General features: G+C 40.4%; 1 protein-coding gene across 4 annotated transcripts in view; it reads right to left on the reverse strand.

The window, feature by feature from the left end:
- LPAR1 (lysophosphatidic acid receptor 1) overlaps positions 1-24,170 on the reverse strand; it is a 71,131-nt gene that overhangs the window by 39,857 nt on the left and 7,104 nt on the right. For 3 of the 4 annotated variants that reach the window (XM_039733287.1, XM_039733289.1, XM_039733291.1), the window contains exon 2: positions 6,779-6,950. In XM_039733287.1, the coding sequence (XP_039589221.1) occupies positions 6,779-6,838 (60 nt within the window). In that variant the 5' untranslated portion in view covers positions 6,839-6,950. Of the gene's footprint in view, positions 1-6,778; positions 6,972-24,170 lie in introns of all 4 variants that reach the window. The other variant, XM_039733290.1, reaches the window with a different exon arrangement.

The following is a 24,170-nucleotide window of genomic DNA, read 5'->3' on the forward strand; positions in this document are numbered from 1 at the left end:
AAAACATAGATTACTTTTCAAACTGCAGAACATGAAAGAAAAGCTTTAAAATAAAGCAGAAAAGATGTGCTTCCTTCAAAGATAAAAGTAGAAGTAAAAAAAAAGGTCATGAAGTCACAAGGGTCCTGATTCATTATAGCCTTATGAACAGATATGTTTTTCATCTGCACAATGGAAGTAGAAAACCCTATCACCAACACAGAATGGCTCCTCCTCTTCAGAATTGCATCTCCCAAAGTAACCATTCCACAGACTTAAAAATCTCTGTATAATAAGATGGGGTGGTTCTGTCACAGCAGGTTACTTCATTTCACTGGATTCATTCTGGCCTTCACAAAGGTGACAAGACAGAAGGAAATTAGTCTCTCTGCAAGGGGATCACTTTAATGCTATTAAAACATCCTGAAGCATAAAGTTACTTAAGGATCATATGGCAACAGCTGGTGCATCCAATAATTTGTAGGATGATTTTGTAGCAGACTACATTACTACAGAGTCTCAGAACTGACAAATGTCCCAACTACTACAAATTGAACTGAGAATTTCTCTGTATCCTACAGTTCATACCTGAAAATGCAGCTCAGCATCTTAGGCACTCAGTGTATTAAAGAGACCCAGCCACCAGCAACAGTGAGAAAACAGGCAGCGTTACTCTTAGAAGGTATAATTCACAACTGACACAGATCCCATTGATTAACTATGATTATGATCTCCACAGATTGGCTATAAAACCAGCGAGGTTGTTGACCTTCCAAAATTCTGCAAGTGAAAGGAGATTTAAGAAATTCAGAGCTAGAATTAATTAACAGAAGAATTGGAAAAGACAGAGTGACCTCATCTATCCACAACTTAGCCAACAATTCACACGCTGTTGTATTGCTGCTCCTTTTCCACTGATCCAACGTTTTCAGATGAGCTGTGTCCCTCATAAGTACTATATAAATGTTCATAGGGAAGTTTTCCAGTAGAGGAAGAAATGAAGACTGTTTGAATCAGGGCACAGTTCTACATCATCACACCCTCACTTATATTCCTAGAATGGTTTATATATGTTGATTACTAAGGATTTTTTTTTTCTCTGCTACCCCATATCTGTCTTCCCAGCTCAAAGGGAGATCCCCACTGTAACGTGGAGACAGTGCAAAAAAAAAAGTAATTGGCTGTGGTGCAGGTAGAGCACATTGAGCCCAAATTGGGTATTTAAGCCTAAGTGTTCCAAAGTACAGAAAGGGCTTCTGCAAAGCTATTAAAACTTATTTTCTTTGGGGTACCTTTCATGACAAGCTGAGCTTCACAAAAACTAGCCAAACATGGGCACAGGCTCAACACTTTGTGGCTTTGTGGGAGAAACGGGAACACAATTATATTCCATCATCTCATTTAGTGACTGAAATATTCCACCTCTTATGCCTTCAGAAAATGTCTTTGCCATGATGCTGATTGGGCTGCTTCACTTTCTTGCCCAGCTCACTCCCAGCTGCCCAGTGCAAATGGCTGTGTGTCCCTGAATGCTGCTGTGAGGATGAGGTTTGCAGGACAGACCTTTATCGAAGACCCCCACCTTGGGAGGGGTTTTCTGGACAGAGGTGCAGCACACAGAGTCCTGTCTGTGCACTTCCACTTCCAGAGTGGAAGCAGTCAGAGGGGAAAAAGAATCTGCACAATAACATCCCAAATGAGTTTTCATGCATAAATTATTCCATGATTTACAACGTGCATCCTTTAAGCCCAGTTAGTAAACCAAGATGGGAGTTAATTACTGGCTAGAGCAGCTCAAAGATAGCAATTTTATGCAGAAGAAACGCTGTGGGATACACTAGGGCTGCTTCCACCTCCAGGGCACACCTCCCATAGATCCTCACCAAGCAAAAAGTGAGCACTTGGGAGAGTTTAACCTACAAGCAAAATGTAAAGCAAATTTCATTTTGAGACTGAAAATAGAGATTTACAGACAGAAATAAGAAGACTATTCTGTATTTACAACACAGTAAAGTACAACAAGCACCTTTATTTAATGAAATACATGTTAGACAATTTGGGTTTCTTTTGCTTTGATATATTGAGAGATTTGTGAAATATATAAACAGAATACAGAAAAATCTTTGTCTCAGAGCTTTACAAACAATTGGGTCTCTGTAACTAACCTGTTCACACTTTACTGAGTTGCCTTTAAGGCAGCATCGGTCTACTTTAACCAAAACGGAGATGAATTTTGAACCTCCAGTAACCTCATCTAGTAAAATATTATTTTAAAAAAGTGTACTGGTATTTTAGTTTCCCCTGTGATGTCTGTAACTGGATGGATATACTTCTAATCACAAATTGTTTTTTCCAGCCTCACCATTTCCTTTTGTTCTGTTTGCTCTATTTACCACCACAAGAGGTCTGTTTTGGTAACAAGGCTAATTTGTTTATTCAGCTCAAGGGGGACAAAAAAAATCCACACACTTGTTGATTGCAGAAACTTGGGCACCAAATCCAAAATGCAAATTTTGTGCTTCATTGAGGAAAGGAGTGACAACAGCTGTGCCAGCTCAAAGCAGCCTGTACTCAAGAATATTATGAGAAGGATAACCATTCTGTGGCAATGACAGCTTAAATCTCTTCCATTCCAATTCAAACAAAATGAGGAGAAAATAGAGATGTATTCAATGGCACAGAGTAGGAGAAGTGGTTTTTGGCTCTGACCATGAAAGGCCATCCTAATGGAAACTGCTCTGGATTTCTCTTTGGAACAGCTGCAAGGCAGTTATTTAAAAGTACTTATTTGCTTCGAGTGTTTGGCTGGTAGGATCCACTGCTAGCAAAAGCAAAGAGAGAATGATGAATTTTTGTTGTTTTCTTGTTTTAAGCATTTCTGAGGCACTGTTGGAAGCCCCTGGTTCATTAAGTAACTTGAGCTCCAATCATTACTTCTTCAAAGCTTTTAATGCAGAATTCATCTCATGCCATTCACAAAGAGAGAAAATACTAATTACTTCAGAGAATACTTTCATCAGTATGTGTTGTGATGTTTCTTTTTTTTGCAAACAGCAAAGCCCTCTGGGATGCTAAATGCTTCTTACAGAATTATTTAACTTGGTTTAAAGCATCATCAGACTAGTCAGGTTTCTGTGAAGTCATTTTACTTATCCATATTTGAGATATGAAGCCATAACATGTATACAAAGTATCTCCAAATTAAAAATCACAAATTTCTCTTACATTTTATTTCTCTCTCTTTAAGACCAGAATAGCTTATATAATCATAAGTCACTAGATTGTGATTTATTGTGATTAATTTGAGATAATTTATGCTTTACAATGAAATCCTGTGGCAAAAAGCTCAAAGCATATTTGGGAATTTTTTGTTTCATTGACTTCTTTGACATTTGTGAATGCTATCCCCTAGATATTTTCTGTTTCAGATCACAGCTATGGACAGGTAAACTACCTTAAAACTTTACTTATCCTTCATCTTTACACATGACCAGGATGCCTCTGCTCTTACTCACCACTTCTTCTATCTGGTAACAAGATACTTGGGGGTGGAAAAGAAGAGGGAAGATGTGAATAAATTAGTGTGGTGGGAGGGTATGAAGAAACACAACCGTGGAAATGCATTGCTTCAACAGAGTGTTGTAGAGCAGCACCAGAAGCAGGCCCTATGTTGACACACTAGCCATAAGAATATTTAAGGCAGTATTACCAATTTCACATCTGGTACCCAGAAGTGACTTTCAAAACTTTTTCAAAATGTGAGCCTTTTGTTACCTGACTCAGAGGACAAGTCTTGGGAAAATGCCATTTGCCACTAAATTAACAGGAACTTCTCTTATTGTGGTGCCATAATGAGCAGCTGTGAGATTTTAAGATGGAAGCAAAAACCTATCAGAAGGAGCTCTGGTTAAAAAAAAGTTCCTGCTGAGGTCTCTGAGATTCTCTTCCAGGGGAAATAAGCTTGTTTTCCTGGTGAAGTTCAAGGACTGATGATAAGCAGAGGAGTATTTATTACTGCAATGTGTAAAGATGTATGCATATACATGTATAGGTATGCAAAATAAGTAGTATTTACTTCCGAGTCTAAGTTGACTAAATGTGAAGGAAGCCAACTATGCTGGCAATGCCAAAGCAAAGTTTAAAGATAAGGATTAAAAAAATAAAGAAAATTAGAAGTAAAGTCACAAAACTCTTCTTTTGCAACTAAGATGCCGTCTAGCTCATGCAAAAGGCATGCAAGGTTATTTCCAAGTTTAAAAAAATCCTTCCTTAAAACATGAGTCCCTAAATTACTTCTGCAGCACTCCATGGCACCTCCTCAATTTCAAAAACCAAAATAATGTCCTCTGGGGGTGGGGGGAAAAAAAATTTTATTCGACTTTGTTTTCTAAACTGTATCCAAAAATTCATTACAAACATGAAAGGCAAAAGCTGTCCATGCAGTGCAAGTATGAAAAGTACTTTACTTCAATATTTAATCTAGTAATTGTCTCTTTACATACATATTTCACTATGTCCTTGTCTGTTAAAAAGGTCTTCCTTACTCTCAGAAACATATAGATGGCTCCCAGCAGATTGTCTGGAGATGTTTGAAGACTTTTATACATGATTGAAGACTTTTATAAACTGTCATATCCTCAATGATTTACTGAAATCTGTGGGAATTCATGTAATCATTTAAGTCTTCATGTACAGATACCAATTTTGAGCCTACTTTTGCAACATGAAGATGAGAAAATGGTATTTTTTCTATCACAATCTCCTACACTGAGAGACCAGTCTTTCCTCTGCTTCTTGTTGTCATTTATTTTTGGCTCCCAAGTCAAATCTCATTGAAGCAGTTTCTAAAACTTGAGCATGGAGAGAGACCTCTATATTACTAATCAATGACCACAATCACCTATTTATTTCTAGTCTTTGGCCTAGTGATCTAAGGCCAGGCAGAATTTATTCAGTGAAAACTCTCTGTAGGCCCAGGATACCTGCATTTATAGAATACAATAGAAAAGTGACCATGCTGATCATCAAGTCCCTTACAAGTGATAGCTTTTCTTCTACCCATTCTCACACTACAGCTGCTCTTACTGTCCTTTTGAGAAGGCATTTGTCCTGCACAACAATCCTGAGATGCATGCAAATATGAAACATGCTGCAGTTGAGCAAACTAGATGAGTGAAATCTCCTTGGAATAGAGGGTGGTGGATGAGTTTCCAAAATGGTGACGGCTGGCAAATTGACTACATTGGATGACTGTCACAAACAACAGCTACATACTCACCATTATAGAGGCAACAACTGTCTGGCTGTAAGCATGCCCTGTAAACCATTTCCACACCTTGGAATGCCATCTCAGGCCTTGAGAGACACATTTTGTAGCAACATGGTGGACCAGAGGGAATTGAATCAGACAATGGGACTCATTTTCAAAATAACCTCAGAAAGTCTCGGGCAGAGAAACACAGCATTGAATGGATATATCACATCCCTTATTGCCCATGACCCTCTGGGAAGATTCAGAGCTATAATAGACTGCTGAAGACCATATTAAGACCATTAGGTAAACAGGGCATGGAAGCACTGGGATGAAAATTTAGCAGAAGCCATTTGGCTGGTAAATACTAGGGGATCTGCTGACTGCCTTCACCCTAGCCAAACAAAATCCCTTCACACTGTGGGAGGAGATACGGTCCCTGCAACACACAGGGAGTGGCTGGGGAAGTCAGCGTGGGTTTCTCCACCCACTAAGATGAATCAATTTGTGGGATTGTCTTTGCCCAAGGATCTAGATGTACTTGGTGGGTAATGACTTGGTGGGTAATGTGGAAGGATGGGGAGACATGGTGTGTGCCTCAAGGAGATTTAATCCTGGTGGAAAAAACATTCTGTGGTGTAAATTTTATGTTGCAGGAAGTAAAGAAGCAGGAGTGACATTAACTGATGAAGAATGAATTTTGTGAGGAGCAAGGAGAATGCAATGACAACCTAGGCCAGGCTGGTGTTGGTGCTCAGTGATCAAGTATATCATTGGTTCCTGTCCTGACCACTCATCCGATGGACTGGAGATCTGGAGGGATGAAGGAAGCCTATGAAACAGGAAAATAATAATAGCTATCTGTCAAAGAGCAGGGGACAGTAGTTAATTAAAACATATGTTTGGTACAGACATGGTTTAAAGATGTAGTTTAAGGTGTGTGTGTGGGTAAGAAGGGGCTCCAGTAATAAAAAATAAATACAAAGAAACAGTCAGAAGATACATTATTTATGTGGGATCTGAGTGTGACATAAGTGGTATGGAATAAGGGGTGGTGATTACAATGGGTCTGGCTGAGCAGGAGCTCATTTCCCCTTAACAGCTCCCACAGGGCTGCTGACTTTGCACTGATAATTGGAAAGGCGCTGATAACACACCGGTGTTCTGGCTGTTGCTGAGCAGCACTGGTACAGCACCAGCGCTGCCTCTCCAACATTCCTCCCTCCATCCAGGGGGCGGGGGGTGGGAAAGATCCTGGGAGGGGACACAGCCAGGCCAGCTGACCCAAACTGACCAAAGCCATATCCCGTGGCATATGATGTCAGTTCAGATATAAAAGCTACAAATAGTACTATAATACAGCAGTGTCATGTCTCAAAGTATAACAACACTCTTAGTAAGTGAAGAGTGTCTTTAATACAGTAATTCTAGAAAACTCCCCCAATTACTCAAAATGAGAGAGAGAGGAGAAAAAGTTAGGATTCAATGAGGAAATGAAAAAGAGGTTGAATCAGTTCACCTGCTAGAATTTTACTGTGGTGTACTCACCTCAATCACCTCAGGTTGGGACATCATGGATGATGGCACCAAATCGGTGGGGATATCCATGGTAGCTCAAAATGCCCTTGCTGCTCTCCTTGTGCCGTTCCTCTGCACCAGCAAGCTTTTGGTAGGAATACAGAAGCCCTTCCTCAGACTCTAGTCATACTGATATTTACTCCTACCGGGAAAGAAAAAAAACCTGTTGAGAATAAGAAGGGAACTGGGTAACCAGTCAACACCCAAGATCCTGGGCTGCTGCAAAACTAGTCTGGGTTTGTACAGCCCCACTTGCTGACATGACCACTCACAACAGATTTGCAGGAGAAGTCTCAAAAGGTATACTGGAATTTGATCCAGAACAGGAAAAAAATTCACTTGACAACACAAACTAGACTCACACAAACTGAAATCAGCAAGAAGGCTAATGCACAGACTGCTTTTCTTTTGCAAGGAAATGTGGTTACCTACAGAACATTGGAACTATGTTGAGTTTTTCCCCCCCACAACAAAAGGAAAAATAAAATCTCCACAAAAGAGTACTCATAGAAAATGAGTACTGGAATTGCTGGAATTCAGGATACATTTATTCCCTCAGTTCAGTGATCACATGAAATTTCTTTGTTAGAAAAACAGCTTACACATTGTGACTTAAAAATATGACAGCCTTTTTTTCCAGGTAGTCACAGATTTGCAGTACATGAACATACCAAACTGTAAAATTTGCTCAGCTGATTCAACAGAAGGAAGTTATCTCCATAGCTATCATGTTTATTAAGGTCAGTCTAGCTTCCATATGTATGTTATTTTCTTTTTCTACTCCTGTGTGCAAAGAAAACACACTAACAAAGAGGTGGAGGGGGAAACGCCTGTAAATGTCCACGATAAAAATTCCATTTAAAAATTCTAGACTAAGACAACTGCTGGCTTTTTCTCTTAGTGAGACCAGACATATACAACACAACCCACAAATTAGTCACCACAGAAAGGATTTTGGAGAGACACATATTGCTGTCTTCATCTGTCACTTCCTATTCTGCAAGTCATGGCAGAAATCTACTCAGGCAAAGTGTAATCAACATCCAATAAACATATCAAAAATTACTCCAAACTTCTGTGGTATTTTTCAAACTGAGGACATGCTATAGTTACACAGACAATGCCAGTAACTTTCCTGGCCATAAGTTCATTTTTTCAAAGGCAACACTTACCAAGCCAAGAAAGAACAGATAAGTGCTGTAGGAAAGTTATGCTCCACATGCTTTTCTGATTCAGTTATGTCTTTGTTTTTGGTCTTGTTAATTTAAACTCAGCCTTTGCACGCCACCGTGGAAATTATTCCTCCTTCTTAAAAAGCATCATCTTGAAATGCCTGCTTCACATTTCAACACATCCCCACATGCCTTACGTCACATGTAGCTGTCTCATCTTCCAAGCTCTACGATCACTTTTTCCATCTTTATATAGCTTTCCATTGACCCCTATTCTTTCCTACTCAGTTCTGGCTAGTAACCTTTCATTCTTTCCACTCCGTGCTCCAAATTTCTTCTCATTTTCTACCCTCCCCTATACTCATGGGGAGGGTAGAAAATGGAGCTGCAGCATCTTTCCACGATAGTCTTCACAAAGTAAAAGAACAAACACAACCTTCAGGCTCCCTGTTTTCTTTAAAAAATGAGAGTTGAACTAATTTTCTGAAATGCACTAATTTTCTGTGGATAGATGAGGGAAACCGATAGCATCAGCTTGGAATTCTGACTTAGAAGCTTCTGCAACTTGACAGTGATCTTCAGTAAAGCTCTATCAACAGCCTGAAATCCTCAACCAACATATCTCATCAGTGTCTTGTGAACTGTTGCAACTGTAACTTAAATATGATCTCAGAAGACATTTTTTCTGTTCTTCTCATGGCATGCTTAAAAGCAGCAGTTTCAGTGCACCTACTTTACAACAGTCATTGTTAGTTTATTTTAAAATCTTTTCTCTTAATTCTGAAATACTGCCACTTTTGGATAATGAAGGTGGGGAAAAAAAATTACAGTTAAAGCTGACTTTAGAGAATACTGTCTGAACCAAAACCAAAGGTATGCTTAAAATCCTGTCTGTCAAACAAAAAGGAGAGAAAACAAACATTTTTGCTACCAAACATCTTAAAGAAAAAAAAAGTGAAAAACCAAGAAAAAAAATCTGAAGTCTGTTCAGCTCATAGTGTAAAGTACTAATTGATCCCAAATGGATAGGTCCTGTAAACTCATCAAAGAAAATAAAACATTTGAACACCATGTAAAAAAGGTGAGAAAGTAAGAAAAAGATCTCACACAAATGTCACACTTCAGGACGTCGCATCTGAATTTTTGCCATCTGAAAGTATTCATTTGGCATCACTTGCCTCTGGCAGCCTTCACTGAACAATCCTGCTTGCAATTAATTCATTCAGCTCACAAATAAATGCATTACTCCACCATGGCAGCCTTACCAGTCACAAAGAAAAACTAATACCATCCAGGGAAAAGCAACAGCAACGACTTGTCCTGCCTAGCATTTCATTTTACTCCTTGTTAAAGTGATAGGTAGCAGTTAAAGTGTTAGGTAGCACTACAGGTGTTTTTCTGCTGTCTCAAGTTGAGATAAGACCAATTTACTGGAAACAGCAATGAGATAAGAATAAAAACAGTAACAGCAACAATATTAATAACATAAGTATACATACAGAAGGTGATGTACATGCAGGAGTGCTCAAAGATGAACCCGGTGCCATGCTTCCCCTATGATGATGAGCCATGCACAGACCCTCTATGCCTATATTTTTCCTCCTGACTGCAAGCCCCTCCTGTTTCATGCAAGCAAAATTCCCTTACTACCAGCCCCCTGTGGTGACCTTTGGGGCATAGACCTAGGCATGTCCACAGGGCTCCAGGCTCTGACCCCTCCCAGCTACTGTGAGAAAATTATCTCTGTCCTGGTCAAAAAAACAAGCACTATCCACCCCTTATTCTATGCCATCTACATCACACCCCAATCCTACACCTTCCAACTTTACACACATACATATCCAGATACACTCAAACACAGGCATCATTTCCATAGTCAGTGCCTGTCCCTCCAAGATGTCTGTTGTGTTCATTTAGTCCATGACTGTGGGCTCTATGAGGAGCTCATGACTGTATCTGGAGCATCCATACTCATTGTCCTTGGTAGTTATGGCATACATATAGTGGCAGCGCCATTCAGCAACCAACTTTACAGACTCTTCTCACCCAAAAAGCAAATCCTTTTGAGGTACACACCACGTTTCCCCATCCCTCTGCATTATCCGAGTGCACTCAATCCTTGAACAAAAACAATCCCATGGATGGGTTTGCCTTTTCTTGAGGAAGCACTAGTCCAAATTGTCTTCCCTTCCACATTTCTCATATCCACCAGAGCAACTTCATCCCCTTCCACAGTACGTGGAGGTTTGGATTGGGCAGGGCCAGCTCAAATAGTAGAGCCTCTAATACAAGAGTCTCTAGTGTTAACTAACCAGGTGGCCTTTGCTAAATGTAGATGCCAATGTTTGAAGGTCCCACTACCCATTGCTTTCAATATGGTTTTTGGCAGTCCATTGCACTGCTCAATTTTCACAGAGACTGGTGCATGATAGGGAGGGACTATGATAAACCTACTCAATCCCATGCTCTCTGTGCCAGGTGCCTAGTTTTGAAATTACTCCTGTTGTCAGACTCAGTTCTCTGGGGTGTACTATAACTCCAAAGGACTTACTTTTCCAGGCCCAAGGTGGTGTTCTGGGCAGTGGTGTGAGGCACAGGGTAGTAGGCCTCCAGCCATCCAGTGGTGGCTTCCACCATGGTCAGCACGTAGCGCTTGCCTTGGCGTGTCTGGGTAGTGTGATGTAGTCAATCTGCCAGGCCTCCCTGTACTTGTACTTGGACCACCGCCCACCGTACTACAGGGGCTTCACCCTCTTGGCCTGCTTGATCTCAGCACATGTCTCACAGTCATGGATAACTTGGGAGATACTGCCATGGTTAGATCCACCCCTAGATCACAAGCTCAACTGTGTGCTGCATCTCTTCTCTGATGATCAGAAGTATTATGGGCCCACTGAGCCTGAAGTAATTCTTATTGCCAGTCCAGATCTACCTGAGACGCTTCAGCCTTGGCAGTTCATCCACTTGTCTGTTGTGTTGCAAGTTCTTCAGAAGCCTGACTCTTGGGTACATGAGTCTACAGCACACACTTTTACAGCAACTCCTCTACCCAGGCAGAGATGTCTTGCCACAATTCAGAAGCCCAGATGTGTTTCCCTCTGTGCTGCCAGCTGTCTTTTTTCCATCCTTCCAGCTGTCCCCACAGAGCATTTGCCACCATCCATGAGTCAATGTGGAGATAGAGCACTGGCCACTTCTCTCATTCAGTGATATCCAAAGCCAGCTGGACACCTTCAAGCTCTGCAACTTGACTTGATCCAGCTTTTCCATCAACAGCTTCGCAGCTTGCTATACAGGACTCCACAGACCAGATTTCATTTTTGACATATCCATAAGATATGGCACAAAATATCAATGAAGAGAGAACATAACTTCCCATTTTCAGGTAACTGATAATATGGTAAGATCTCCTCAGTACGTTACCACTACCTTCTCTCCTCCTCTGTTTCTGATGATAATCTGAAATTTTTGCTTTTGTACCAGTCCATGATTACTTCTGGTGATTTGGATTTCCTGTTTGATCTTACTGTATGATCAAGCGCAACCAACTTATTCCACATGGCATCAGTGGCATGAAGTCTGGAAGGGACTTTCACTTTAAATATCCAGTCCAGTACTGGGCAGCCAGGGTGCCAGGAGGACCTATACTTTGGTGCCAATCACTTCTGAAGCACATGATCTCCTTCATGAGCTTCAAAAGCAGATATGCTTTTTCAGCCAGGGTGTAAGATACCTTGGAGCCTTTGTATGACTGACTTCAGAACTCCATGGGTTGTCCTTGAGTCTCTCCAGGTACTTCTTGTGAGAGATTCCAGGAAGGTCCATTCTCCCTGGCTGCAATGTAGAGCACACTTTTCACATCCTGTCTCATCTTGACTGGCCCAAGGGCTACTGCATGAACAATCTGTTGTTTAGTTCGTCCAATAAATTGTCCGAAATTTTTTCCATGTCACCTGATAGAGAGGGCTTACAATCTGACTCTACTCTGGAATATGGATCCTCAAAAAAATCAAATTAGTAAGAAAGTTTGTGCTTCCTTCTTGCTGGCTAGTGGGGACATAGCTTCTATTTAATCAGCATACCTGATTTTGTCCACTGGAAACTGACAAAGTCCATCTTGTTATTTTACTCCTAAAAACTGAATTTCCTGGGCAGATCCCTTAAGCTTACTTCACCAAAAGCCAAAGTATAAGGACAAGCCAAACTAATTTCATTTGTTTTGAGGAATATATTTAATGCAGGTAGCTCAGTGTGTGCAGGTTGCAAGCTGAGCTACCCTGCATTTAGTGTATTCCTCAGTGGAAGTTGTTGTGATCTTTACAATTTCCTCCTAATTGTGCCCTCTCTCTGTTCCACAGGGTTTTGTGTATGCAGGATAACCCTCTGCACTCTGTTCAGTACTTAAAAGAGCTGCAAGAAGGTAATAGTTGTGATTCAGTATTGGGCAAAAGAAGCAGAAAAGAAATAAAAGAGGAGATTTCCAGACAGATTGTGCAGCCCATCGTTGTACATTTGCCCTAGTTCTTCTGAACAACAGTGAGCAATTTTTTTCCATTTAATGAGACTCCCTACCATCTCCCCATCAAATTTCTGATGTCTAAGCAAAGAGATTACCATTTCTCTTGCCTCAGCAGATGCACTAACAGTTTGGAAGCTAGCACAAATTTAACGGTCCCAGTCAAACTTTGCTGATAGGTTGTGTTTCAATACACACATTTTACAGCGCAAATTCCACACATTGGTTGGTATCAGCCTGGCTCTATAACCTGACACCCCTCTCCAGAAGGCAGGATAAAGAAAGCCATCACATCCACTATCTATTACCATGGCAATAAGTACTGAAATAGATCTAGTACATGGCATTGATTAAACATGTTCGATAGTGGTGATGGCACTCATCAGCATGCCTTCCGACCAACTACTGTCTTAGGTTACAATGTAAGATGCAACAAAAAGTATATATTCTATCACCATTTTCATATGCTGTTAAAACCAGGTGGGACAGTGCTCTTTATCTCTTCAATGGCTCATCCCTGATAGCTCTCTCTGAGGGATATTTTCTGCCAATGGGCCATCAAGGTCTCACTGCACGACTCATAAAATTACATCATCCCATTGTGAGATGCTCCGCACAGGGGGAGGAACTAAGCATTCCTACCTGGACATAATCTGAGGCATGAAAAACCAGAGAATCTACCACTGGACTCCCAGAGTTCAAGAGCTCCACAACCACCACTGGAGAAGGACCAGACTTTACTACAGGATCACCACTTCAACAGAACCACATCCACCATTTAACTGGACCGCTATCACCACCCTGACCAACAGGGTGTGAGGTTGTATTCTGACTCTGTCAGTTTAGGCCAGTGTTTTCTGCCTTTATTTCAATTTTCCTATTAATTTGTAGTTCTGACTTGGAATCTCCCAGTGGTTCGCTATCAAACTGGTACAACTACCAACAAAATGCACAAGTTACACCTTTTCTTACAGCACGTTCAACACCTCCATGTCCTAGTGAAGACCAGTTCTACACATATGTCCACCCCCAAAGCCTTCCTGTCTGCTGTTTCTAATCACTGGCCAGACTGCTTGGATAAACTACAGAGCTATATCTTCTCACCCATTTGGAAGCTCTTCATAAGAATGAATAAATTCACTGTGAAAACGGACTTGTGAAGTATTGCTGAGGGGTTGTGGAAGACTGGAAGGGGAGTGCCAAAAATAAGGGACAAGCTCACCATGTTTCCTGTGCTGGCTGCACCATAAACCCCCCTAGAAACAGTCCCTGCCAGTAAAGCCAGACATTTCTTGAGTCTAACTTCACTATCTAGAAAAAAATAGAATGGAATTTGCTAACATATGAAAAGGTTTAGACACAACAATAGGAAATCTCTACCTTGCAAACACTGAAATAAAAACAAAACCAAAACCAATAGCAAAACACACCTGACTGCCATTTCCCATTATCAAAAGTGGGATACTTTTGGTATTAGTTACAAAAAGTTACAAAATTAACAAAAGTTACAATAAGCCCTAAGAAATTGGCCAGATTTTTAAGTTTAAGACTAAAGATCAACAACAGACTGAAGGCACAACAAAACTGAGCTTATTTGTTCACTTCTGCAGAAGAAACTGAGATACTCACAGGAAACCAGGTGAATTTTTCATGCTGCTGTTGGATTAGCATGCTACATAGGGGCAAAAACTCTCATATATGGACCAAAGACAGGCAATAACTACACAGAATAAAATATGCTTATATAAACCATACCTCATCCCCAAAACACAGTGCATATATTTACCCAAACTACAACTGGAGTTTATATCTAGAAACATTTTTCCATCAAATCCCTTTCTCTGTGGAGGAATCCCCTAGGGGCCTACTAATTTGTTCACAGTTGTCAATAGTTAATTCACGTTGACATTTAATGTAAATTCCTTGCAGATATTGTTTAAGAGATCAGAATTTCTCTCACGGTCTGAGAACATGAATCCAACAGCATAAATTTCTACCCAGGCTGCCTCTGCTTACAGAACTTCTGCTGTTGATGAAGCATTGCACTGTTTGAGCATAAACATACCCAGAGCAATTATTAAAAATTATCATTTTGTAACCTGTCACAATAAATACACAACACAGAAACTGGCTAAACAAAATATCATTGAGGCTTTAAAAGGAGGTGAGGACATGGAAAGAGACATGCAACAAGAATAATGTAGTGTTTTTAATGTTTCACTGTCATCAAAAAACCCAAAAAAAAAAAGGTGTGTGGGTTTTTTATGTTTTTTCTTTTTCTTTTTTTTTTGGTTTGGTTTTTTGTGTATGAGTGTGCATCATTGAGGCTTAAAAAGGAGGGGAGGACACGGAAAGAGACGTGCAACAAGAATAATGTAGTGTTTTGAATGTTTCACTGTCATCAAAAAAACCCAAAAAAAAAGGTGCGTGGGTTTTTTATGTTTTGTTTTTTCTTTTTTTTTTTTTTTTTTTTTTTTGTTTGTTTGGTTTTTTGTGGAAAAAAAAATGTTTTTGTGGGATTTTTTTTTCTTTATTTTCAGCAATCTGAGCACTCAGGACTTTGACAACCAGAAAAACAGGACAAAAAACTCTCCCAATTACAGATCAAACCTAATCACTGAACATGTCAAAACAGGTAATGCCTATACCACTGCTGCCCCTTCAGAATAACAGTGTCCTAAACAATTGTCCTGGAAGTGATTCAGTGATACAACAGAGTCAGGGATTTTATTAGGGTTCCATGTTATGTTCCACTTAAGTAATACATTTTATTATGGTTCCATGCTATGGTCCCATATAGGTAATATGTTTACTTTCGTGTTGGTATGACGCCTGCTTTGATTGCAACTTGTCCGCCAAAGCATACATTAAGCTTAATATTAAGTGCAATCACCTCTTTAGCCATGAACAGCATTAAAAGCAGGACAGCAGTGGGTTTAGCTCTCTATGAGCTTGCAGATTGCTTTACTGAAACAGTAACAGCTGGCCAGAGCACTCAGCTTTTATTTAAGCAAATCAAAACAAAATAACAGACAACACCTTGGAAAATTTAACTTCAAGACGCCCAGGTACCTGAAAAGCATCCGACAAAAAACCCCAAACCAAAACAAACATGAGAGCTCACTTAAAGTCAAACTAAAATGCAGAAGTCCAAAGTGTATTACTAATCAGAAAAAAAGAAACTCGTGTTTCCTATCTTCCTTTCTGCCTTCCACCAAATCACACCTGTACACCTCAAAGACTTTTAGACTTTTTAAAAGCTGCTGCAGGGATGTTTGTAACATCCTGGGGCTAAAAGAGATTTCCAGTTTCCATTATCTCAGTCTTTACTTTCAAAATACAGTTCTTAGCTTTTCTTAGGTAAGGAAAAAGATTAAGAATTCAGTAGTGATTTGAGGCTAGAAATTTATTTCTATACAAATTTTAAAAACTGCCCTTAGATTCAGTAGGACTCTTCCATAACACAAGGTTCCACAGAGGATCTCAAATCTAATCCATTTGCATTCACAGTGCACTCTGTGCTTCAAGCAAGAAAAAAATAATTACGTCATTCAAACCTTTTTGAATAGAAACTCTGTGGCTAATCTGGGGAAGATCATTGTTCTGGCCTCAATAACACAAGTACTACAAGACTGCTGCTAAGGCTTCCCATGACAGAACAGAGCCTGCAAGTTCAGCAAAGGTGCCCCAGGCAGAGCCTCCTTAACCAAGCTAAATAGTTTCACAAACTCTGCAGAGGGAGTGTGGTGTGAACTGTCCTCTTTCCCCACTGTAAGATTAGGGAGATGATCTGTCACCTTAATAATTTATCCCACACTGAATTAATTTACAACAATAAAATAGTACCATCATGCAGTTGTACTCCCTCAGAGAAATCATCTGCTGTCACAAAGAACATGGTTCAGCAAAGATACCTTTGCAGTGACCCCACCAGGGCAAGGTTAGAGAGCCTGCCCACAACCCCAAAATAAAAGCAGAAGAGCAATCTGAATGTATAAAAGGACAGAAAACTCTCTTCACAGATTTTCAATGAAAATGGCCAAACAAACCAGTAGACAGTACAACAACCTCAAGCCTTTACCTTGCAGGGTAATCTTTTCCATATGCCACTCTAATTTGCTTCATACTCCTTCTGAAGATAACAAAATCAGACTGACCACAGTCACGACAGGGGTTCCACCAAAGGGCAGACAGCTCAAGAGTCTGTAATTAAACTATAGGTCTACCTTTCTCCTTTATGTGCTCTGAGGTCCCGCCCCAGAAAGGACGTCCAGATGATCTTAAGTGAGTAGATTATTCCCAAAATTACAAGCTGTTATTCTTTCAGAAATTGTTTTTGTCTTGGAATCGTGTATTTTGTTATTTTGGGCTTTTTGGAGGGAAAAGAAAATGCCATATTTTATTAAGTGACAGAAAGCATACTTTGAAAGGACAAACCCATAGGCATTGTAATATGTGTAGTTATGAACACATTCACCCTAAATCCTGTCAGTTATGATACAAACTGGAGTCACATAGGCAGCAGGCTAATCCACCAAGTTTCTCTGCATACTGATGAAGAGAAATTTACCAAAATAAAAGAGACACACTCCTAATTTTCTATTAACATCTTAACTTTTTTTTTGCTAGTACTGTCATGACTGTGCTCTCAAAAACTGAATCATACTCCTTTTCCTTGCTAAACACAGAATACCTTTTCCTCTGCTACAGATTGAGGCACTTAATCTCATTTGCAGTCAGACAAGACTTTCACTTATTTTATGTAGTTGTCCTTTTCCAGAATCCTTTCCGTACTTCCCTGACCTAGGTCAGTTTGCACCATCCTGTGCAATTCTCTCACTTGCTAAACCTCCTTTCCTGATTATTTCCATATTGTATCTATTCCACACCCGTCTCTTGGGGAGCATTTTGTTGCTGTTTTTTAAACCCAGAATGATACCTCATCTTGAAGCCTCGTACTTTTCTGAAAAGCGGAACTTTGTCTGAAAACTCAAAAAAAGTTCTGCATGGCTTCCTCAGTTTTCCCATTTTTCTGCAGTTTGCCCTTTAAAGCCAACACATCAGTCTGCCTCCCCATTACTATCCAGCACCTTTAGAATTATTTCAGTCATTATCTATCTTCTCCTAATGACTTCCATAAGTGTTTGCTTGTTAGGAATTGCTTAGAGATGATCGTTACTTGCTACTCATTAAGGCTGGAGAACCTCTTCCCATCCTCTGGGGGAAAAGAGTGAGCATCTGCCTTAATGCAAGGGATGCTGGCTGGTAGATGCATGTCTCTTGGGAAGCATTAGGAGCTTCTTCAACACAATGAACAGGTCAGTGTAAAAATAATCCCACCAAACACACAGACACACAAAAATTGCTTTAAAATATCTCGGTTAGCCAAGCACCATCTTCAAGAAACAACGGCAGCAGCAGCTCCACAATGGTTTTTTTTTTTTTTAATTGGTAAATACTGGAACAGAAAGATATCCCTGAAAGTGAATTTTTAATTTTTGCATGTCAAGTAAAAGTGACTTAAAGAACTAAGAAGATTCCATAGTAATAATTAATGCAATCATATGATTTCAACATTATCTCACTACTTTAAACTTCCAGAATTACAAGAAAATAAAGAAGAAAAATACAGTTAGACACCAACTCCAGGAGAATAATGCCAGTGTGCTTAGGCTTACGAAAACAAGTCACTATAATATGGATGATCTCTCATCGCACAACCACAGTGAAGCTGCTGTCATGTGACTGTATTTTAAAATATACACTTTCATCATACTGACATCTATAGTACCAAATACTCCTAAAAGAAGTAATTTCAAAACAGTTTCTGAAACTCTTTTGAAATTGTTTATTTCTACTGACAGACATGAAATTTGAACTAGTTAAAGAAGAGGCAGAAAAGTTCAAAGTAACCATAGATAGTATCATCATTTAACATACATTATTAACTGTTGCCAGCACTGTGTGCACATGTGTATATAAAAGAAAGTATGGTGCATGCTTTTGTCCTCTTCTGTTATTAAAAAGAAAAAAAAAAAGAGAGAGAAAAAGACCAAGAAGCTGCACATTAAAATTATACTAAACACTGGAATTGCAAGGGTAGTGGATAGAATTTAGCTCCAAATACATTCTTATTATTATTTTGCTTATTAATTAATATAATGAAATAAGATCACAGTGGGCAAGGGCTTTTGTATCAACTTTATTAATGACATAGCTGCAGAGACAGAGTGCACCCCCAGCAAATTTGCAGATAGATGCCATCCAGAGGGACCCAGAAAAGTCTGAGAAGTGGGACCATGGGAATCTCATGAGGTTTAAAAAGACCATGTTCAAGGTGTTGCACCTGGGTCAGGACACTCCCAGTACCAGCAAAACCTGGGGGATGAACGGATGGAGTGCAGCCCTGTGAGCAGGACTGGGGGATGCTGGTGGATGAAAGGCTGGACATGACCCAGCCATGAGCACTCACAGCCCAGAAAGCCAAACGAGTCCTGGGCTGCATCCAGAGCAGCGTGGGCAGCAGGGGAGGGAGAGGATTCTGCTCCACCTGGAACCCTGCATTCAGCTCTGGGGTGCCAGCACAGGAAGGACATGGACCTGATAGATTGTGTCCTGAGGAGGCACCAAGATGTTGAGATGGATGGAGCACCTCTCCTATAGGAAAAGGCTGAGGGAATTGGGATTGCTCCAAGGGTCCCTTCCAAGCCATTATATGATTATGATTCTAGCTACATCAGAAATCAGGATGTTTTACTCCAAACTAACACTCCTCAGCAGAAAAAGCACAAGAACTTAATCTTCTAAACAACTTACAAAAAGAATTTAATATTTGTTTCCAAGAAGAAATAACAAATCCAACACTTCCATGGATCAGAAACAGAGACTCCATTTGTAAACTCCACCTTTTGTTTTAAACTCAGAAAAGTAGTAGTAGGCTGGCACTCTTCTGAAACAAGTTTGTATTTAAACATTCAGGCAAATATCCTTTTGCTAGATAAAAAAACCCATCTGGATGATAACAAAATGTCACAATTCTCTAAGCAGCTTTGAGGGGGGCCAGCCTTAAAATGAATACTTCCTTTTTACCCCACATCCACAAAACAGATGTTCAATCTTCAGGCAGGATAAACCACCACAAAATACAATAATCTGGAAATGCTGAAGCCAAGGAAGTTCACAATTAAGCATGCCAAACCCCAAATCCCAAATTACAAAGGCACCACCTCAATATAGATCTACATGTGCCACAACCAATGATAAAATAAATTAAACTCCTGTTTGTGTATCTGAAATAGAAATTTGCCAACTATTCTCTCCACTCATTAAGGACTGTAAGGCAATAGCTGAACATGGTTCAGGCCCCCACCAATGCAGACACAGGAACTATTTATCAACCCCTCAAACCAGAAATAACAGTCCTGATCCTTCAGAAACATTTATGCAACATCTGCATTGGTTCAACTGACTGTTCTCCAGACACTTTCTGCTGGGCTGTATTTTGCAAAGTTAACCTGAATGAAGTTTGAAAGAACTTAGAATTAACAATAAGAAAGAATTATCTTAATGACAGGATTTAATTCCCTATTCTCATGTCACTGCTCTTTCCCAAGACCACAAACAAACTTATCTGATGGACAGCAGTGACCCAGAAATAAGATCTTACCTTTGATCTTGTTAAAATGGAGGGGGAGCAAACCCAGTAGCTCAAGACAACAAAAATCCTGATGTTGACAAATGAAAGGGAATTACTTCTTGTCTATCATGCCAGTATCTGGTGTCTCAGAACAATTCACCCAGAATTTGTGAATCCCTGCCGTAAAATTTGGGCTGGTTACTAATTTCTTGGCATAGGTCGACAGGGCTTCCTAGTACTCAACAGTCTGCATCATAGTCCCTGCTGTCTACAGTATGCCAACTCAACTGGTTGGACTTTTTGTGGAATAGTTTTTATGGATGATCAAGAAGTAACACACTTTGCAAACTACCCTGGGAGCAGCAGCAAGCTCTGCCAGGGATGCTTCGTAGAGAACTGCAGCAGAGTACTGGGTTTTGGCCTTGGGTAGATTATGTTGATCATTATATGAATTTAAGATTTGTAATCACAAAGCACAACTGAAATATGCCCTGAAAGGAAAAATATGAAGAAAACACCAAGACTTCATCACCTTTCCCTCTGACCCTTCCCCTTTCAATTATCAATTGAAGTTTAAAGCAACTTAGGCCACTGGCTATCTGAACAAGCAGGTAAATACAGAAGATTAGCTCACAGCTTGACTAATTCACTTTAAGAATTGACTTGGATTAACTCTGAGCTGTGTTTAGCAGGCAGGCTCTTAGTGCATGCAAGAGGTCACATGAATTAAGTAGGCTGTTGTAAATTCAGACCATACTTCAGTGATTATTCAGCTTCTCTGACTAGGTCCTCAATATAAACAATGCCCAACAGAAACAGCAAATATTCATTCAGAATACTTGGGAGATGCCACAAATTCAAGTGAAAACAGAAATCCAGGGGGCAGAATGGAGTTGATTTAAAAACAGAACAAACCCAAAAAAATCCTGTCCTCTAACATATATGATGACAGAAAGGTTAGTGTCCAAGCACCATCTAGTCTGTCTCATAATTTTTTAGATAAACTCCTTTTGCAGCTCTTTTAAAGAGCAAGAAAGGCAAAAAACACCAATTCTACTGGACAAAAGCACAACTGAATATCAATGGATTATTCTTAAAGAAAAAAGAAAATAAGAACTAACTAGTAATTTGCCTCCAGGTCTTCCATTGGAACTGGGTGCACATTAGCATGGGTACAAACTTTAAAGACATACACACTTCAAAGCCTCCTTCAGACAGTTTTGTAACAAAAGCATAAGCCATAAAGCATTACTTGGGAACCACTAAGACTTTTTTTGTGACCACACAAATAAACTAAGAAGTTCAAGGGATCCAGGCCACAAAAGGAGAACGTACTGAAATCCACCCACAAACCAGACTTTTTAGGCATCCCACAATTGCACACACCAGCTGTGTCCATGACACCAAAGCCTGAGGCCCATGCACAGCTTCTCTCATCCCTGACACAGCCCACTTAGGCATGCTGGGTCTGATTTTCAGCCTCCCACTACTGAGTGGCCTCTCTTAGGTCAGCCAACCTTATACGTTCCTCTCAGGAGATCCCACCTGGACTGCTGCATCCAGCTCTGGATCTCTGAACAAAAGAAAGAGCGAACAAAGGCAGAGAGGGCCACAGAAATTATCAGAAGACTGAAGCAGCTCTCTTATGAAGACATGCTGAGAGAGTGGGGTTGCTCAGCCTGGAGAAGTCAAGGTTCTGGGAAAGTGCCTTATAGCACCTTCCAGTACCTAAAGAGGGCTTATAAAAAAAGCTGGAAAGAGTCAAGTGTATGTAGTGATAGGACAGAGGGTAATTGACCCAGAAAGAGGGTATATATCAATTAATATTAGGAATAAATTATTTAGTGTGAGAGCAATGAGACACAGGAATAGGGTGCCCAGAGAAGCTGTGGATACCTCAATCCCTGGAGTTGTTCAAGGTTATGCGGCACAGCACTTTGAGCAACCTGGTCTAGTGGAAACTGCTCCTATCTGTGGCAGGGACTTGGGACCTAGCTGATCCTTAAGACCCCTTCCAACCCAAATCCTTCTATAATTCTATATAAAAATGCACTATGGCATGCTGGCAGAATGGACAGTGTTTTGGAGTAACCCAATGCCTACTACTTGGTCAGCTGCTGCCTTCAGTCTTGCAGCAGCCTTGTTCCAAGGCCACTCCACTTAACCCAGTGGGCAACACTGCCAGGCAGCAAGGAAGAGTAAAGCACCATAACTTACCAAATCCTCAAAATTTCCCACTACAGCAATACTGGCACCCCCCTCTTGTGGAGACACAGCTTATGTGTCACACATAAGATGACACTTACAGGGTCTTGGGAAGAAAGTTAAGCAAACCACAAGAGGAACAGTCAGAAGCATATACAGAGCACAGAAAGACTTTTGGTGCAATTGCAGGAGGCAGATGCATGGTAAGTGCACATTTGGGTTTTCTACCAACTAAGAAATGTCACCTCATCTTGGGAGCTCCAAGAAGTCAGTATTTTCTCCCCCTCCTTTCTCACATGAAGCACGAAGGAGCAGGGTGTGGCTTCTTTGCCAAAGCTGTCGCTGCACTTTTGTGCCAGTCTTATGTGGGAAGAAGTAACTGTTTTCACACAAAAATTATACCAAAGATCTCCACATAGATCCCCTCCTAATATTCACAGCATATAGAACTGAAAAAGCTGTAAACAAGTCTCTCAAACAGAACTTGGTCATTAAAATCTGTGCAACTGATGGCAAGAAACTCTGTGGAAGAGACATTGGGAATAGGAATATGCAGGATCATGGCATAAGCCTTTGCTCAGGCATATTATTTTTAAGGCATTTATGTTTTCTGAAATCATGTAATTCCCTCCTGTCATCAGATTGTCATCAGCTTGCACATCTCCCCCTGAATTTTTTTCCTCTAGGCTGAATCTCCTAGGATTCTTTTGCATGTGCAACTTAAGCAATCCAAGGCAGGAAACAGAAGCACACTGTACTTCTTGGAGAAGCAGGCATTAACCTATGCTGTTCCTATCAACTGTTTGCAAAACCGAATAATTCTAAAGACCCATTTTTAGTCCATTCATTAATACCAGGATTGTTCTGATTTTAGTAATGCCCTGAAGTCTCAGTCAGTTTCCAGTCCCACTAGCATGGGCTTTTGAAATAGGACACTGTAACTACTGTAAACAAGAAGATAAAATACTAGGGGAGCAAACACTAATGCAAAAAAGTCTTCTTTTGTTTGCAAGCCTTCTGTACAGGGAAATACATTGCTCTGAGGTAAAGTTTTCAGTAGTTCCATCAAAATATTTAGGAGGAGCAAAGTCCTGATATGCTTCCTAGATGCATTAGGACAGCTCTCTAAGCCCTGTGCAGAAACCATGCCCAGGGCAGCTCAAAGGTACCTGGCTCATTTCCACAGAACTGCTCTCCATGTATGACACATTTTTGGGAGGGACAGAAAGGAAGAGGAAAGACAGAAAGACCAGTAAACTCGACAGACATTTATAACTTCCAAGTACAAGTCACACTCAAGATGATACTCCTTGAATGCTGGGTACCTATCCACACATTCATTTCTCTGAAGTTGTTTGTCCCACAGAAGTATCTCAGGAAAACAATTTGTGAATTCCATTTCCTTGGCAACAGGAATGAAGGGGCAATGACCTATTGATACACTGGACTTGTGTCTGCAGGAATGTAACAACAAACAGGGAGACAAGTGGGTAGAAATGGCTGAAAATCCCAATGAATTCTTCACTTCCCAATGAATTCTTCAGGCTTTGCTCCTCAACCAAATCTAATGCTTACATGGATGGTTAACATGGGCTCAAACATAACTCCTAGTACATCCCAGTGTCACTGTGGCATACAGGACATCATACTCTTACTAGCTGGGTCGTTCATCCCAACAGGACAGAAATTCCTGGAGACATTCTCAGATGGACACAGGAAACATTCAGTTATTCTCCTGTACTAATAATTTGCCAATACAACATACAAAACTTTAGCAGGGCTATGAACACATTTGCAAAGACACCTTCCAAGTGCAATAGTCACTGACACACA

This window comes from Passer montanus, unplaced genomic scaffold (genome assembly GCF_014805655.1).
Source record: "Passer montanus isolate IOZ18808 unplaced genomic scaffold, ASM1480565v1 scaffold85, whole genome shotgun sequence".
In the NCBI taxonomy this organism is placed as follows: Eukaryota; Metazoa; Chordata; class Aves; order Passeriformes; family Passeridae; genus Passer; species Passer montanus.